At 39.9% G+C, this 19,668-nt stretch overlaps 1 protein-coding gene across 1 annotated transcript in view; it reads left to right on the plus strand.

Annotated features, from left to right (window-relative positions):
- PKDCC (protein kinase domain containing, cytoplasmic) overlaps nt 1–19,668 on the plus strand; it is a 45,284-nt gene that overhangs the window by 18,501 nt on the left and 7,115 nt on the right. The window contains exons 2-5 of the mRNA XM_077811961.1: nt 174–296; nt 3,297–3,568; nt 8,364–8,443; nt 9,798–9,905. Of these exons, the coding sequence (XP_077668087.1) occupies nt 174–296; nt 3,297–3,568; nt 8,364–8,443; nt 9,798–9,905 (583 nt within the window). The remainder of the gene's footprint in view (nt 1–173; nt 297–3,296; nt 3,569–8,363; nt 8,444–9,797; nt 9,906–19,668) is intronic.

Below are 19,668 nucleotides of genomic sequence, written 5' to 3' on the forward strand. Positions count from 1 at the left end.
CAGATGGAAGGATACATGACTGCGACATGGGGCCTTAAGGGCAGCGTCCTAAAACATATAGGATCCAAAGGTCCAAGGAGGATACAGGAGACTGTTTCCTGCATCCATGGAGAAAAGAAGAGCATGCCAAGAAGTATTACACTAATCTCTCTCCCTTTGTGTACTTTTTTCAGCTCTATGGTTACTGTTATCAGGATAGCAATGACATCCCAGACACGCTGACTACCATCACTGAGCTAGGCTCACCACTGGAGATGATTCAGCTTTTACAGACCTCTTGGGAGGACAGATTTCGAGTAAGTGCAACAACCATGGTATCTAAAGGACTTTTAAGTAGGATGTGAACACACAACTCCAAGCATGTGGGTGGGGGGGAAAGAGAGGTTACATAATTTACAGCTTTGTTCGCATTTATTAAACAACTGCTTTGCTTGGGAATATTAAGTCTTGGTTTGTCTATAAGACATAACACTCCCATTTTTCAGTTTTTAAGACACTGCGCTATTATGTCTGTTGATGGTATCTAATTATAGGAAGTTCTGTGCTATTCATGTTATATCTTCAAAGGTTTCATACTTGTTAAAAACTCAGAGCTTGGCATTTTTGGCTTGAACATTGTGCTCTGCAACTGGAATTCAGACAATGGAAGGATGTGACATCTCTATCTTGATCATTATCATAAGCTGATTTTATAATTGTTTCCTACTGTTTCCTGTTATGTTGCCTTTTACTAGGGGAGAGTAAAGGGTAAAGCAAGTTTATAAATGTACACAGATCCTAAAACAGAGTTTGCCCAGTGAAGCCCACTTTGGCAATTTAACAGAAACATGGAGGTCACATTTAATTTGTATGGAATGGAGCCCAGATTGTAGAGGTACTTTCATCATGACAGGGTATGCTGAGCTGTATTCTTGGTGGGATGTACCTTACTATTAACGATTAGGGCAGTTACAGGCTTCTTTTAGAGCTCTGTGAACTGCATTTGGCCCATGAGTTAAACTTCCATTATGTTGTTCTGAAAGAAATAAATTCCTAATGATGACTCAATCTGAGTTTTTAGTTTGCAATGGCCAATGAAGTGTACTTCTGTCTCCCCCACACCTCACCCATGCAACTGCAAATTATGGCACAGTGATGTAAATTGCAAAAGATGCAGTAGATTACTGGCTTGACCATATCACATAGGATGTGGGTGGAAATTCTCTTTAGAATGGGTATCCCTTACAGGGCAGTTAGAGGGAGATGAAGGAGAAATACCTTGGCAATGCTGGTCTGAATCATAGAGATGTAATTATAAATAGAATATTCTTGGAACTACTGTAATGAAGCCTTAGGCAATGTCATAACTATTACCTTATCTAGTGTGCAGCTGTCATAGAGGAGAGGAAGAAGGATGCAAGTTCTCAGCTGAATACATGAGAATTGTTTATGTATCTGCCCCAGTCAAGCAAACATTAACATGGTTGTTTAACTTTATACACTCAAGTAGTACCTTTGTGCTTACAGGACAGGGACCAAATCTCCACAAACCTATTGAAATCAGTGGAAAGCAATGGTGCAGAACTGAGTCCTAAAATGTGTATTTTAATCTTGTTGTGGGGGATATACACACACAGCCCATATCAACACTGAGGGCAGGTACATAGATAAAGGACTTCAACAGGGCTCAGTACAGGCACAAGGGTCTGTGTCAGTGGATCCATCTGGAGGATCAGGGCCTTGGTAGTGTTTGAGGAAGGAGGAATGATTTCAGATTGCAAACAAAAATCCCTCTTTAGTTTTTGGCAACATTTGTATACTTTTATGCAGAGTTTTCCGTAGTAGTTTAAGAAATCTGTGAAAAGTGATTTTTTTTTCTATATTTAACTTTGAGCAGTTAGATGTTAATTATAATTTTGTTCAAGCTTATGGTAACGATTTTAGCACAGTATTCAGCTCCTATAATGAGGTTCTGTGCAGTGCTCCTGACCCAAGGAAAAAATCACATTGATATTCTGAATGTTAAATGCTTCAATTTGGTCTACTTTCATTTCCTCAGCAACACGATACGCCTTTTATATATAGCATCCTCTGGGACTCTGTATAGAAGATTTCTATAAATTTCAAGAGGAACAAAAGAGCAGTCAGTGCAGACATCCCATAACCATGCTTGTATTCATTTATACCTACAAGTATCTCTCCATAAACTTTTGATATTGCTTAAGTGGAACAAAAATGTTTCAGGTTGGTAAGGCGGGGGAAATGATTACAGAAGTATTGGATAGTCCTAATATCTCACAGACGTAAAGTCTGTGAAGTATAATGTAAGCCACATTCAACCTCTATTTTTGTCTGAAGTATGCATTTAAGTATTTCCCTGAGTATATCATTTATGTCCTGAGACTGAATTGTGATTTGACTACTTTAATACATATGGCCTTAACAACAGTTTTAACAAAAAACCAAAGCTAACATGTTAAACAATAAAAAGCTTTCTAGCCTGCATAAGACATGTCATTAATTGAATACAGTGAATGAGCATGCAAATATTTAGCTGCGTGCATATTAATATTGTTTTTGATTAGTGTGTTATACAATACATACAAAGAAATATTGTCAAGTCTTCACATAAATGAACTGCCAACAGTAATAAAAACTATAGGGTTGGGTCCAAATTTGAAGGTTCCAAATATTATTCTCTTCTATCTATTTGCAAAGCCCAGATAAGTCTTCCCTCTATGGCCTCAATCTGCACATGTGTGGAGATCCATTAACTTGAATGGGATTCTGTGTGGACAGAAGGGTCTGTCTACATGGATAGGCCCTGTTTCTACAAAGACTTAGCTTTATGCACTGAGACTAGTTCCACTGAAGTCAAACTACTCTCAGTGTGACAAGTTAAGTACGTGTCCATTTTTAGAGGATAAGAGACTTAGATTGCAGGATCGGGGTCTACGTATGATGTTTTATTAAAAAAAATGCTTTTATTTCTATTAAAATAATAAAAACAAAACAAAAAAGCCTCAGCAGCTCAGAACTCATGAGCAACTCTACAATAATAAAATTGCATAGGGGAAAAATTGGTAAAGAAGCACGTTTTAGTATCAAGCTTCTAAAGGTTACATTGAAAGAATAATGTTAAATTTTATGAAGAATGCCTGGAATGTACTCACTCTCTGATTCTGATGATAAATTTAATGCCAATATTGGTTCATTATTATGTGTGTAACTTAATTAAAGCAGATGCATTATTATTATTATTATTTTTACGTGCTCCATACTAGACAAGTAACCCAGACTGTGCTTTTACCTTTCAGATATGTCTCAGTTTAGTTCGGCTTTTGCATTATTTGGCTCACTCGCCTCTTGGCTCCGTGACGCTGTTGGATTTTCGCCCTCGACAGTTTGTGATTGTAGATGGAGAACTGAAAGTGACAGATTTGGATGACGCCAGCATAGAAGAAAGCTCTTGCACCAGTAACCGTGACTGTTTTATAGAGTTTCCAGCCAGAAATTTCACTCTTCCCTGCTCTGTGGAGGGCCGATGTCGAAATATGAATGAGAAGAGGAATCTTTATAATGCGTACAGGTAGATGACCAGTTATCTAAGTAGATAAAGTGAATAAAATTTGACAAGAATTCTGTATAGTCATTTATAGCCATTGAGGTCAATGGAAATGTTGGATCGGGCCTTTATAATTATAATTTATAATTAGTTATAATAACTAAAACAATGAATAATTTGTGTTGTAAATATTTGTTTAATTAATAATAATACATAACATTAATATCTTGGAAGTACTTTGCAACCATTGGGTCTGATTCACTACTAAAGTCTATTTTGGTATAACTCTACCGAAGTCAATTACACAGTAAAGATTTATAGCCATGAAAAACTGGGGTAATCTTAGGATGATTTGGGCACAGTTACTGCATTATTAATTAAATGATTCACACAATGCATCAATGCTGTCGATTAATAAGTGTTATCATCCCCTTTTAAGTATGAGTCAACTGAGGCTGAGAAGTGAAATGACTTCAGAGCTGGGATTCGAATTCAAACGTTTCTGTCTTCTAGTTCTGTGCTCTGACCACTAAACCATACGCCTCTCTCATTAGACCATGCCTCTTTTCTGCTGATTATAAAACTTGCTGGTTCAATTGTTTGATAGTCAAAAACTTGTAATGTCATTTTACTACTTTAGTGTAGACCAATCTCCCAGGGGTTATAATGAATATAGTGATATAGTTCTCTCCTGACAATTGACCCCATGCTTCTGTACGCCAACAAACCAATTGCTGTTCTTTGAATAGGCAATGATTTGCTTGCTTCTTGCACTACTGTCCATCCTCCAGTGCCCCTCATTGAGGTCTGCACATGGCAGATAGGTAATCAGGTGATATTATGTCTGGCCAGTCAGAACTCTGAAGAAAGTGTCAAGCTCAAATGTGTTTCTTAGAATTTTGTTTCTTAAGGTTTCTTCAGATTTACAACTGAGGAATTTTACATGAGGGTTTTATGTTTGTGGTCTTGGCTCTTCACTAACGCTGATCACTCAACTCACTCTTTGGACCAAACACTGATCCCAATGAAACTTTACTATTGGCTTTCATAGGATCAAGAATTCATTCTTAATGCACTGCTTCTAATTGTGTTGTGGCTTGATGTGCAAGTGCGCTGGAGAGACAGAGTGCTGTGGACTGATCCAGATAGGACGGTAGAAGGTCTCAAGGCAATGCCATAATTGGGTATGCTCCTTTCTTAGGCTTCTCTTTCAAGTATCACACCACTCATTCCCTGCCAGACCACAGCTAGAAGAGACTTCTCCAGGGAGAGTCTTCTGCTTTTGTCCCAATGCACTTACCAGCATATGTGTAACATTATCTGACCACACTGAAATGCATTCCACTACATGACTGTCATGTGCATTTGCGCAGTGCAATTTTTAGTGTATTCTGCAAAATTTTCCATTTGCTTGGGTTAAAGATCCTCCTTAGTGAATTAGTTTTTCATTAGGGCCATTTTGCTGGACTGGCCAGAAAAAAACGTTTAATGTTTAAGTGTGCTTTTCAGCCATTACACTATCATAAATGGGGATATGCCCATGACACAGTGATTTCATGGAATGGTTGCTGGTCTCACTGAAGAAAGCTGTCTTTTTCTATCACAGTGGTTAACATTTGTGAGAGTGCTATTGAACAATTCCAGAGGTTCTAAAACCCCGTTTTAATGGGGTTGCCAAGGGCTGGCATTTGCCTTGCTGGGGCCTAGGACTGAAGCCCGAGCTCCATTGCCCAGGGCTGAAGCCCAAGGGCTTGAGCCCTGAGTGTGTGTGGGCTCAGGGAACAGGCCCCCCGCCTGGGGCCAAAGCCCTTGGGATTTGGCTTTGCCCCCCCCCCCCACATCCCAAGAGCAGTGGGGCTCTGGCTTTGGCTCCCCACCCAGGGCGGCAGGGCTCGGGCAGGCTCAAAGTTCAGTCCCCCGTCCTGGGGTCGTGTAGCAATTTTTGTTGTCAGAAGGGGATCGCGGTGCAATGAAGGTTGAGAACCCCTGAACTATTCCATCTGGTCATCAGTTTCTAAAGATCTGTTTTTACACTTTGAAAATCCTAATGCTTTTAGCACCCCCTATTGCTTATTATTATGCTCACACAATAGGTCTTGCTATGAAAGCAGACCTACACCATGGTAGGCTGCAGCCGCCCTTATGAATGCATCTGCAACAATCTCTATATGCTCACTCAGCAAGGACAAAACTACAATCTACTTGGTAGAGACTAGGTTTTCCAGTTCCCAGATTCCCATGTATTGGGACACTGTGATGGCAGGTGAATGGCAGTACTACTTTCTGAAGCTTGGAAAAAAGGTTTCTTGTCCATATCTGGTGCTACTTGATAGTCCAAACCTGCAGCACATTAACCAATGGTATAAATTTTCAGTAGTATCTGAATTTATTAGAGCCACCCAAGAGAAACATCACTAGGCCAGTCTCCTGGTTCCTTCTCAGGGTGGATTATTAGAGCTGAGAAAATATTACAAAAAATTGTTGTGCAAGTATTGGCTTGGATGTTTAAATTATTTCCTTCAGTCACATATGCATCCTTTTGTGCCCTCAAGGTGCACATTTTTAACAGTGAGGGTAATGAACCATTGGAACAATTTACCAATAGGTTTGGTGAATTCTTCATAACTGAACATTTTTAAAACAATATGGGATCTTTTTGTAGGTGAGATGGTCTAGTTCAAAAAGGAATCATATTCAAAGAAGTTATCTGGCCTGTGTAATGCAGGAGGTCAGACTACTAGAAGCTCACAGTGGTCCCTTCTGGCTTTATAATCTACAAATCATAAATGCAGAGATGTAACGTAACTATCGGTAGTGGGGGGAGGGAGGGCACAATGTGAAGGTTCTTCTGGTGGTAGCAGTGGGACTCAGGGCAGGGCATATAAACCCTGGCAGAAATCTTGGGGGGCAGGAGGGGGTGTCGGCGCACGTGACTCCGCATCCCCTCCCCGCCACAAGGTGCCTCTGCATGAATGTTCCAGTTTGAAAAAACAACGAGGAGTCCTTGTGGCACCTTGGAGACTAACCGATTTATTTGGGCATAAGCTTTCGTGGGCTAAAACCCACTTCATCAGATGCATCAGTGCCAGTTTGAGTTTCACTGGCACTGAAGTCGATGCATTTCAAAGTCACACGTGTGAGTGTTCATATCAAAATGTTTGCACGCTCATTCAATTGAGGATCAGAAACAATACTATGTGACTTTTCTGTCCAATTGTAATATCCAACCCAGTCTGAAAAGCAAACTGTGACCTTCAAATACTTTCAGAATGCTCCCGGTGATCAGTCGCAATCCATTTATGGATTTTACAGGTGCAAAACATTTACCAGATGAATTCTTCATTGGTAATGATTTGCTTACCTTTAAAACACTATGTATTTAGAGTGCTGCTTTTTATATAAAACACTAAGAAATCTTTTATAATAATCTAACGTGGGGATTTTGTAAATATCCTTTTTAGAAGGGATGAATTTTACTCTTGTATAAAAAAAGTTAACATCTTCAGAAAATATTAATTGTATAAAGTGGAAGTATGTCAGCTGAATAGGCCACAATACTGGCTCCTGTAGCTGACATTTTCCAATCAATAACTTTAACTTTAAAAAAATTATGCTTATGTGAAACCTGCTTTATTTTTTCCAGTGAGTATGATTCACTGCAGTTTCTATGGCCGTGTGGGGGATGGGGAAGCTGTACTTTACAGGATAGACAAGGCAACTTTCTCAGTAAAATTTCCTATTTGTGTTACCATTCTGCTTATTACCTAATATTTATGTCTGGTACTTTTGTTTATATTACCAGATCCTGAACTGTCCATCTTTATCTAATGTTCCCTCTGAAACAGGGTTTGTAGAGGTTAGTAATACTGGCTTAGCAATAGAAATTTAAAGGGGCACTGTGAAATTACTTCTACCTTTAAATAATAACAGAGAAGTGAAATCAGCATACCTTTAATTCCAAGAAATTATTGCTGTGACTGCATTTCCAAACCCTAGATGTGTTTTTGTGAAGCCATCACCATTTAACTTGCATTACCAGTTAAATGTTCGCATTTTGGTGTCACCAGGCACTGAGCACAGGGCAAGAGCCTTCATAACCAGATGCTTGTTTCAAGCTTGTGAGAAATTAAGCCAGAAATTGTAGAACCTGCTTTACTTTTTGTTTCCTAGGAAAAGCAATACAAACTACCTGAATCCCTAGCAGGTTTTGTTGTTGTTTTTTTTTTTTTTTCAGCAGAGAATGTGCATTCAAACATGGAGTCCATTCGGGAACATCATGAATGCATGTTAATGATGACCGCACCAATATTCTTGGGAATATTGAAGATGTCCTGAATTTCGGTGGTGTAGAATGATCCCCCCTGCCCCCCCCCATTCATCTTAAAGCCTAAAAATAATGCAGAACTGCAAAGGAAATAATCGGTGAAATGAAATAAGCAAAAATCTGACCTGTATTTTTAAGGATTTTTGGGGAAAAAACAAGACTTCAGAGTTTGACAGTGTCCCTTTAATAAAGTTTGTCCAAGTACAGACAGCTTGGCAAATAGTCACAATCCATAGGGCTTCACAGCAAATTTCTGTGTTAATGGAACGTTTACAGGTAGTTACAAGGCAGCCTTGTATATCGCAGCTTAGGCTGGGTATGCCAGACAGCTGTGTGACTAGTCTCAGCTGTATATTTATTTGATTATAGAATATGATTATATTTCCTGAATAGGTCAAGGACTTAAGAAATAAAATTCTAATAGTTTATGTTGTTCAGTGGTTACTAGACCCATGCAAACTTTATTTTAAAATATGGGTTACTTTTCCATTGCAGGTTTTTTTTTACATATCTTCTGCCACACAGTGCTCCATCCTCCTTAAGACCATTATTGGATATGATAGTCAATGCTACAGGTAATCCCACTGTAAATATGTGATACTGCCAAATGTCTCTCTTTTTCATATTACTGTAAACTTGAGTGTTTGTTTGGGGGCGGAGGGTGGGAAGGGCGCTACATTTACATGTATTGCTTTAGGGCCAGATTCTGCTCTCACTTAGGGTACGTCTACACTGCAGCCGGAGGTGTAAGTTCCAGCCTGAGGAGATGTACCCAGGCTAGCTTTGAGCAAGCATGCTGAAAATTGCAGTGTAACTGTGGTGGATGGGCTAGTCACCGGAGTATCTACCTAGTATCTCCGATGGGATTGTACTTGGATGGCTAGCCTGAGTCGCTGCTCATGCCACTTTGGCTACACTGCTATTTTTAGGTGCTAGTTTGGGCAGAGCTAGCCCATGAATATCTGTCTGAGCTGGGAATTACACCTCCAGATGCAGTGTAGATGTGCCTTTAGAATTAAATTCACTCCTGTTCAGAGGAGCCAAGATGAGGCCTATATACCATTTAACTCTCTATTTTGAGGTCTTAAGTAGTATTTAAGTGGTATGCGCCTTGTCCTGGGCCCCAGCACAGGGATGAGTTTCACCCTTACATAGGTACAGTTCCCACTGCGAGTCAATGGCAGTTTGACCGGAGCAGTATTTGACTCCAAATTTGGTCTTCTCTGTATGCAGCTCTCAGGAGGAACAAGCCAGGCCACAGAATGAAACTCACCCTGACCAAAGGGCCCATGCACAGCCCTCTGCAAAATGTTAGTCCCATGTTAAGGGATTCATTGGTATGGAGGGCCTTGAATGGGCCATCTCTACTGAGAGGAATTTGAACCTTGGAGACAATTTATTGCATACATCGCCTGGATGACATTAGAGATGATTTTATGCTTCAGAATCCAGAGTAGACCATAACATTATCTTTACCATAAAATGAGATTCAGACAAGAGTAGCTTGAGTATGTCTTAACTGTACTTTTGATTTCATGCCAGAGGTTTTTTTTCCCTGCCTTGTATTCAGTACATTTTTATGGGGGGGTATAATGTGCCAGGCTATAAATAATTTCAAAGGGAATTCACTGGAAAGGAGTTTCCATCTCTTGTGGGTAACCCATCCTATCCTATTCAGACAGGAAGCTGGTTGTCTCAGTACACTAGCTGCACAGCTTTGGAGACACAGTTTTAGGGCTTGACTCATCGCACATATGAAAATCAATTTGGCAGTCACTTTGTAATGCCTAATGGACTTTAAGTCCACATTACAAAAACATCACGCAGTTTGGCACAGCTGAATCTTGATCCTTTAGAACCTTACTCAGATATAATCCCTATTAATTCCAAGTTCTTTGTCTAAATCACTGTTTTTCTGTACTATTAAAGGAGAACTCCACTGGGGAATAGATGAAACAGTGGCTCAGCTAGAAAGAGTTTTGCATTTATACAAGAGTGGCACATACCTACAGAACGCTACACGGATGCCGAAAGCTGGTAAAGTATTCCTTTGACAAATGTAAAGCTATTGGCTCAATCTAGACTGTGAGGTGTAGAGGGGAGCAGAAATAAGGAGAAGAGACCAAAAAGGTCCCTGAAGTCATGGAAATTGAAGTCCACAGCAGGGCTTCCAGATAGTCAGACTTCCACGGGTACCAAGGAAAGTACTAAGGTGGGTTGCTGATGCCATGGAGAGTAGCTATCAACCACGTCAAACCTGTGGGAAATCTTCAGTATAAACTCCTGCTGAAAGGTAAATCATGTCAAAACACTTATCTCTCAACCTGCATTTTGGAACCTCCCTGAGGTGGGAGTTTGGGGCAGGCCAGAGCAGGGAGCCCATGAAGAGAGAGCCAATTTATCTCCATGATAATACCCTAGCTCTGCATGGATATCTTAAGATTCATGGGATTTCCTTGCAGATCTTGCAGCTGCTGCAGGTTAGAAGCATTAAGCCTCCTACCTACTCTGCAGGGGAAAATCCCTGCAGCCTTCAGCTTGCAGAAGTGATAAGGTAACAAAACTGCATAAATTGACAAAGAAATTGCATAAAGTTTACATGCTAAGGTTTTTCTTTTACATCTTAACAAAAATCTCTTGTATAGCACCATAAATGAAAACAGTGCTTTTCAAACATAAGAATAGATCAGTATTCTACCTTGAGGACCACATTACAGAATGTAACATTTGAAAGAGGGGAATAAGTAAATGTTCTTGTTTAGACAAACCACTTAAAAAAGATGCTGTGCAGAATTTATCTTTTTGTAGGTGCAATATCCATGTCATACTTTGAGCTGCTGGAGGGTGATAGGAAAATATGATGGTTTTCCTGCATATGCATAGCAGAGAGAAAGAGATGGGTGGTAAATGAAGATGGATTTAGGGTAAAGGATTAGAAAAGTTCAGTAAAGCATTTCCCTTGTGACCGACTCATGAGTCAAATTTATTCCTGGTGTAACTCTGCTGACTTTAGTGGACTCTGACCCCAGGGATGAATTTGGCTCACTAATCACAAATAATTCGATATTTATTTAGTTGTAAAATTGGCAAGAAAATTGTTTCAGGTGTTCATTTAACTTTCTAATGTTCAGATTTTCATCACAGTCTTTGCTGAGTGATACCTGTCAACACAGTCAAATCATTCTCAGCAGCACAATCAACAGTACAAACACATCCTTTGTTGAGGAAGTGCCAGGAAGGTTGAGGTTTTTCTATGATGCTGGCTGATTCCAGATATAGCTGCCGTGTCAGGACAATATGAGGTTTTGAATTTTAAAGGCTGTCCTGCTTATAAAGAATTGCCAGGAGAAAACCCAAGACAGCAATGCTAGATGTAACAGTGCAAGGTTTCACTGATATGGAGCAGACCTGCACTCAGATTAGGTTTCTGTATTTCATATGTGGTTTAGTTATGTATAATCCTGAATAACTGTGGCTCAGATTCTGCTACCCTTACTCATGTTGGCTAGTGCCTTTGTTTGCAAGTAGTCCCAGGAACTGCTCAGGGAGCAAAGTGCTACTCAACATGAGTAAAGGGTATAGAAATTGCTCTGTGTAACAGCACATAGAGTATGGGAGCACAGTTTTATGCAATTCTAATAAAATTCTGATTTAACACAACATTTAGGTTCTTTACCATTGGCTGAATCCTCACATAAAATAATTTAATCAAGAGAAATCAAATATCCTCGCAGAAATTACACTGAAACAAGACCTTGTTGACTTATGGGTAAATTTTCATACTTAGATACCATGTCTTCAGAATGCATGGGCCTATTTCTCATTTGCACTAAGGCCATTTTACACCACTATAGTGTAAATATATAATGTAAATGTACACCACTATAGTGTAAATATATAATGTATTAATATTTTAAGGCCCCTTTATCCTATGGTGACCAGATAGCAAGCATGAAAAATCGGAATACCCTTTTTGGGGGTAGGGGGAGTACAGTTGCGTATACAAGACAAAGCCCCTAATATTGGGACGTTGGGTCACCCTACTTTATCCTCTCAGAGGAGTCTAAAAAGGCCTCAGGGCAAATGAGTGTAATGAGGCCCCATGTGTCCACTCGCATCCTTCCTTCTCCACACAGGCTCCTCTCTTTCAAGATTTCACTTTTAGCATGACGACTCACTTTTTTAAAACTTTCAATCCAAAGATGATTTTCCCAACGGTGAAATTCTCCTGATGGTGCAGTGGAGCTGCAAGGCAGGGTGTGGTAGTAGGGGAGGATTGGATGCTCAGGAGAACAGCCGAATGCTGGTCCAGCACACAAGGCAACACTACTCCCAAGCCATGCTGGGACCACAGAATAAGTAGTTTAGGCCACTGGGCCATGTAACAACTGCAAGTGGTGGGGAGGGGTCATGAATACTGTTCCAACCCATCAGTTCAGCAGCCACAGAGGCAAAAGCAGCCACAAAGGCAGTTTCACACTCAGGTTCTGACCCTGCCTGGGCGGGGGAGAGGAGGATTTCAACTCCCTAATCCCTTGCACTTTATGTGGGTGAGACAAATTTCACCTTAAAACACCACTCAAAATGTTGTCTGTGGAAAGACAGCGAAACCAGTAGCACATCACAGGACGCTGTATAACTCTCTCCCAAGGCAAGGGAAAAATATTCTTTTAAGTGGCAGCTTGTTTGTTCTTTTTCTGTCTTGTTCTATAATATAGTGACGGGGGAGGAGGCTGTTTGTCAGATGCTGAGCTGATTTAGGGTTGGGCTAGGGATTGTGGTTTGGGTTCGAGGCTGAATTGGAGCCAGGCTTTGGTTTCTGGTTAAACCAAAACTCTCAATCCAAAGATGATTTGGTTTCAGGTTAAAATGAGGCAAAATCTTACAAGGTTGTTCTCATTAGATTTCGGTCTAAATGGTGGAAATCTCATCAGGTGACCAGATCTCACAAGATTTCCACCATCTCGAATAATGGAAATCTCAAGAAATTAACAGCTCATGTGAGGTTGCCTCCATTTTGGGCTGAAATCTCACCAAATAACTGTTACCAACAGATTCCTGCTACATCTGAAAGAGACCTAGAAAATGAGCTCATTCTGGTATAGAATCTATACTGAAACTAAAGCCACAATAGTGGGTTCAGATCCAGGAACTCCAAGTGATATCTCTTTTTAAAAAAGGAACATTAGAAGGTTCAACTCATGGTGCTTCATAACTAGAAACTGAGTTATCCATTGTCTTTAATAGAGAGTTGTAAATCCTTACAAGAAGTAATGGTGATCTCTGAAAAGGGACGTAAGGAAAATGCTGAAATCTGACCTTTCATGAAACAGATTTCTTTATATGACCTATGTTTTTGCAAGGAAACCCTTTTCAAGTGAGAAAGGTGATATTGACCATCAGTAGGAAAGCGACACTAGGAAAGTTCTTGTCAATCTGAGCCTGTCCATAAATTAAATTTAACAACATGAACCACGGTCATGACACAGAAGGACTTGGGTCTTTAAGCTTTCACTGTGTTTCAGCTGTAAAACATTTTACAGTGTTGTAAATTTATATTATACTCTAGGCTTTGCTTCTAAATTACTGAAGCTAAGTAGAGAAGGGGTTGGGGAAGAAGTCCTTCAATAGCCATGTACGTTTTCTGTAATTAGTCTCTTCTTCTGAAAACATTGAACAATGTGGATCATATATTTATTTCCTTGTAAAAAAAATTTCTAAAATGACAGTAGTATTGCTATAACTACAAGAATACTATACTGTACAAACCCATTGGATTTTATGGGTGAAATTCCTTCTTCGTTGAAGTCTACAGCAAAACTCTCATTGACTTCAAGAGTGATGCTGATTTAAACCAGCTGAGGGTCTGGCTCTGGAGTTTTAGTCTAACCTCCTCAGCCCAACCTGTCATTGAATTCAGGAGTTACACAAAAATGTATGAGGTGCACTACAGCTAGTAAAACGTGTAGATTTGTTATTCATTAAAGAAAATAGGTGACCCATTATTAATTCTTGAGGGGTGGGTTAGCCAAAAGAAAGGCATAATTAGCAGAAATAAAAGAAGTTGTTGAACCAAGTACATTTACAGGACTCTAGACACAGAATGCCAAGGAGTAAGGTAAAAGACATTCCCTGTTTTCCTTTGTCCTTTGACATTTTGGCAGGGTTGTGCTGTATGTAAATATTTACGGTGCAATAATATTTCTTAAAAAATACTGTAGCAACGTGCTCGAGAAATTTTAATGGTGTGTGTGTGTGTGTGTGTGTGTGAGAGAGAGAGAGAGAGAAACATTGGAGGGTGGGGACAGATTATATTCAGGCAGTTTTTATACCCCATATTAGGTTGAGCTACAAAAGACAATATGCACTTTCTTGAAGATACTTAAAGACATATATGCTACAGCTGGGACTACATTACAAACAATTCCCTACAAATAGTCTCACAGATTCTAAATGAATTCGTTTTGGCCAGGATTGTGTCCCTGTGGTGTCCTTTTCCACAACCATATAGGTCCAGATTGAATGAGGCCTCTTACTGAGTCACGTAGGGATAGAGGAGCATGGAGGAAGCCTCCCATTGGTCATGCAAGGGCCTCCCCTGCTAGCAGTCTGTGTGCTCTCTCCACTTTAGGGAGCACAAGGATTGTTTTTGCAGCCACATGTGGGGCAGGAGCCTGAAAATGAGAAGGGAAGAGGCATGGTCTGACCCCCATCTTTATTGGCCCATGGAGTGGGGCCAATCCACGGGAGTGCGTAGTTATGGAACAGAGTGCTCACCTCTACCATCAGCATGCAGCAGCCCCAGAGAGACAGTAGCTGTCTTCCATAGGGTGTAGGTCTGACTCTCTTTCACAGGCCTGTAGCATAAATATAATGACATGGCCCTGAGAAAATACCTTTCCCCCATGTGTAGACAGTAGGATATACATCTCTACCCTTGTACAGCCAAGGTACTCCTTTCCTTTCTGCTCTGAAAAGTGGCTCTAAAAATGGCATCATGGAGTTTCATATTTATTAACTTTCCATTGCTCTAGGTCAAATTTGATCACACACATTTAGTAGTAAAAATGTTTTTTCTAATTGCTGGGCTGGACCTTCAGACGTGTTAGGGGCCAGATTTTATTTACACCGCTAAAGATGCGGATAGGCACCTAGTGGAATTTTCAAAAGTGCTGAGGTACCTAACTCCAATGGCAGTTAAGTCCTGTTGAAAATCTCGCTACGAGATGCTGAACTCCAGTTGGGAGCTATGCACCTAGGAGCTTCTGAAAATTCCACTAGGTGTCTAGCTGCATCTTTAGCAGCTTAAATATATTTAAAAATCTGACCCTATACATTTTCTGGCTTGTGTGGTATCACGCCCATTTGGTACGTTTTCAGCATAGGAACAGAGAAGTTAGATAAAACAATACAGTGCTACCTTCCAGCAAAAGTATTGTAACAATACTTGATTTTTTTTAGAATTTAGAATAATACAGAAGAACCCAAAAATAGAGAGACAAAGCAGGCTGCTCCCTAAGACAGAGAGGCACAGGTCGTCTCACTTTATTTTAGACTGCCTGTCTGCTGCGAGAGTATTGCTCACACACTTCCCTCCAAAGCCCACTGCCTGCAAGTAGAACCTGGGAATCCCCTGAGCATTTAATGTGATAGCTCTACAATTTTAATACAGTTTTTCATACACCAATAAAGATTTTGCTGGCCAAATTCTGCCTCAGTCACATCTGTGCAACCCCAGTCTCCGATACAGCTACCTTCAATGAGGTTGCACTGCAGAGGCGTAACTGCAGGTAGAAGCTGCCCCTTTAGTTGGACCCTGGTTAACAGTTCTATTGTCAATGCATGAGCCAGGAAAAAAATCCAACTTTTTCTCCTCTCATGGTGCAATGTTGACAGGAGGACAAAATGTAAATATTTGTACTGCAGCAGCCCTGATAGGCTCCAATCAAGACAAGGGCTTCATTGTGCTTAGGCACTGTACAGGTACATAATAAGAGACAGTCACTGCTCCAAAGAGCAGACAGTCTAAATAGACAGGACAGACAAAAGATGGAGTGGAAACAGAGAAGAGAAGTGTCTTACTCAAGATCATGAAGCAGGTCAGTGTCCTATCCAGGTGCCTTTTTCACTTGACTACAGCACTCTCCAAATGGCTGCAGTGATTTAGTGGAGGAGGGCAGGTGTGCTTGGAAGTGGAGATAAATGGAATAAACTTGATGAGTAATTTTCCCTGCTATACTACTGTTTTATTGCTGGCATGGGCATGTAGTGCCCCCACCCCCTCCCAAAACAGCTTTTGTATAACGCAGATTCACATTAACTTTTGCCTAAGAGCCATATTTATAGGGCATTCTTTTGGAACGAATTTAATATAGTATATGAAAACACGGACAAATGTAAAATGAGATCTGCTGAAAGTCAAGCAAACCAATATAACATCAGGAGGGCAAACGTTAGTAATATCAAAGTTTATACTTTGTTTCTTACTCTGAACGTATGATGTGAAGCAATAAGTATATTCTTCTGTTATTCAGAGTGTGATTCTGCTGTCTGTACTCATTGGGAAATCAGTGGGACTATTTGTATAGCAAGGTATTACTGAGATTGGTAGAATCAGGCCCTTTATGTTTAACTACAAGCAAGGGCGGTTGGGGGGAAAGAAATCCAGAAGCAGGTTTCATTATTTTATCATTACAATGGAAGTGCAGGTGAAATAGGGAGTAACAGGATTACTTTGTCAAGGATGCAGTTGTGTCATTGACCCATGGTGTATTGGCAGGTGATAACTGGAAAAGACGACTGGGCAATTTTCCAACTGGTAGCTGTAGCTGGTAGTAAAAATGCAATCTAGCTGCTGTGGCTGAAATAAATGGTCATTAGGATTGATTAAAGTCAGATTTAGGGTGATTTAAGCATCTTAAAAAGGGGAAACCACAGCCTGTTTATAATGTAGTCCTGGAGTTATTTATATGATTGACTCTGGTACTGTGAAAATGGGCATGTTTATATATTAGAGTCAGCACTGGGACAACACAGGTGATTTTTTTGCTAAGGTAATTTTGGGATATTAGAACCTTTTAAGCTTTGCTATTTTGTTTGTAATGATAGTATTTGGTCAGTGATTTGTTAGTTTGCCATGAACTGATTTCAGTTTTTAAATGTATCACTTTATCCTGTGAAATGGTACATTGTCAAGATGTCTTTTCTGCAATATAGGGGTGGGCCAGAGCCTTTAGGACATTTTGGGCCTGATCTAAGTTACACTGCCGTAAATTGACAAGTAACATAAATGAATGGGCTTGAATCTGATCTTGGTTTACATTGACTTTTTCCCAGTGTAACTGCCCCAGTTTTGCTGGAGCTACTTACCTTACATCTAGAGCTGCCTGGGAATTTTTCAGCTAAACATTTTTTGTTGGAAAATGCCAGTTAAACAAAGCAAACTTCATGGGAATGGGTCAGTTTCAACTAATTTCCCATTTAGAAAGAAAGAAAAGGAAAATTTTTTTTATTTAAAATGACTTTTTACTTCAGAATTCAGGTTAATTTATAGATAATTAAAAAAACCTAAATGAAATATGAGTGATTTAAGAAAACATCTTGGAGTTTTGGTTCATGAACAATTTTTAGATTTCAACTTAATCATGATTTGGACTGGGAAAATGTTTTGAAATCTCAAATTTTTGCAGGATGGGAAAATTGTTTCCTGCCCGGCTCTGATTAAATTAGCGTGAATGGAGAATCTGGTCCCAGAGATTAAACTGGTATGAAAAATGGCATAAGTGATAACAGAATCAGGCCTAGTGTAGTAAAAGTTTATTTGCTTCAACCTTTACAAAAATATGTACAAGTGAAAAGGAATATTTTTGGTTAGGGCATTGGTAAGGAGTTATTTATGAACACAGTGTAATTCTTTGATCTATTCCTTGACTTTACAGCGATAGACTTTAAGTATGCTATGTCAAATTGTGTATATGTATGTGAAAGTGTAAATTTATTGCTGCATTTATAGTATTAGGCAAGTATTTATTGGTTTTAAACACCATTAGTCTGGAAATCGACCAGAACTTTGACCTTTTTTATGATGTGATTTACTGCTGTGAGCCTTCAAATTCCAAGAACTCCATTTAAGTAAGTTTCAGGTTTGGGAAGACAAAAACCTGAGCTAAAGCTGTCTTTAAATCAGTCGGGTTTTTCTAAATAGAACAAGTACATTGAACCATTGTGACCAGGATGAACATTTAAATTTGTTGTGTGAGAAATGCAACTTAGTTTTTTTTTTTAAGCCGTTTCACGCAGCAGGTAAAGAGTCCTGATGTGGCTTTTACAAATCTCATTCAAACCTCTCTTTGATGCATACAACAAAGTACAAGTGAGCTATGTAACATTTTTATCTTGCTATATACTACATAGTGAACCACAAAGAGGTAGGTGAGTGACATGAACATAAAAACAAATGGATAGAAAGTGAGTGACTGGAAAGTTATCACTTAGTGGGTTTATTTTTCATCTTGATGGTTTATCTCAGATTGAGCAAGTTTTGGATAGGAGAGGAATGCTCTCTGAACCATTGCATTAGTACCGCGTTTATCAGTATTTTGATTCATTATGTATTTGAATGTTTACATTTGGGCATATCTAAAATACATAGCTTTCCTTTTAATTGGGCATACCAATTAGTGTTGTCAGAACTCCTGTTAATTAAGTAACTGTCCAGTTGCCTTCAAGTAAGGGCTCCTTATCCTGATAGCCCTGCTTAAGTGAGTAAAGTGTCTTGGTTTCAAATACTCACAGCACAATGGGATTACTCACACAAGTAAAGGCTATGGATCAGACCCTTGCTTTGAAGTGTATACACAAGTGTTCACATGATTTTTTCTTCTTTGTGCAAATTACAAAGATACTAGATCACCATGTTATGAGACAAGGTGAATCTTTGGAAAAGGATTCACTTTTTCAGACCAGTATTCAGTGGTGGTTGTTCTGAGTTAGAGTTTTTTCTAGGTTTAGGTACAAGCAATTCGAAGATATTTTCTATAACCCAAAAAACCACATGGGCCTGACCGCCCTGGTGGGGGAAGGATGTCTCCTGGAGCTCCCTAATTGAGGAGGAGGAATAATTTGTGGCACCGGTTTAAAGGGGTACAGCAAACTTGTTCCACTGCAAGGCTGGAAAGCTCTGCTGGCTGGAGAGAGAGAGAGAGAGAGGAAGGAGCTACATTTCAGCCTACTTGTCATCCTTGCTGCCCTCTTTCAGGTGAGATGCTGCCAGGGGACCAAAGCCTCTTGACAGCAGCCCCTACATTCAGGGCTATGATTTAGGCTTTCCTGTTGTAGGCCACACAAGTAGGGGCAAAGCCTCCTTTCCTGTTCCTCCCCTGCAGGGCCACTTATGGCAGAGGCACAGCTGGCCTTTAGGGAGCAGCTCACCCCCTCACATCTATTTTAAAAATAGACATAAAAAAATGATTAAAGGGAAAATGTAGTAAGAGTTATTACGTTAGTGGTAAGGGGAAAAGTGATGTATGGAGAAGGAAGCTGAAGAGTGTCTTGATGTGGCTGTCAGGGTTGCCATATGGTCCTCACTTTGGCAGTTACTCATATGTTAAGGACCCGAGGGTGCTGTCCCTGAAGCCAATGGGAGATTTTCTGTTGACTTCAGGGGAAGCAGGAGAGGATCCATAATGAGCTACGTTTCATGCAAAGTCCAGTTGTAAATATTGGATCAGGCTTTTTGTGGGAAAACTTTAATGCTTTTAAAAAGTAAACTGTGCATCTTTTCACATTGTGCTTGCTGAAA

Source organism: Eretmochelys imbricata, chromosome 3 (assembly GCF_965152235.1).
Source record: "Eretmochelys imbricata isolate rEreImb1 chromosome 3, rEreImb1.hap1, whole genome shotgun sequence".
Lineage (NCBI taxonomy): Eukaryota > Metazoa > Chordata > Testudines > Cheloniidae > Eretmochelys > Eretmochelys imbricata.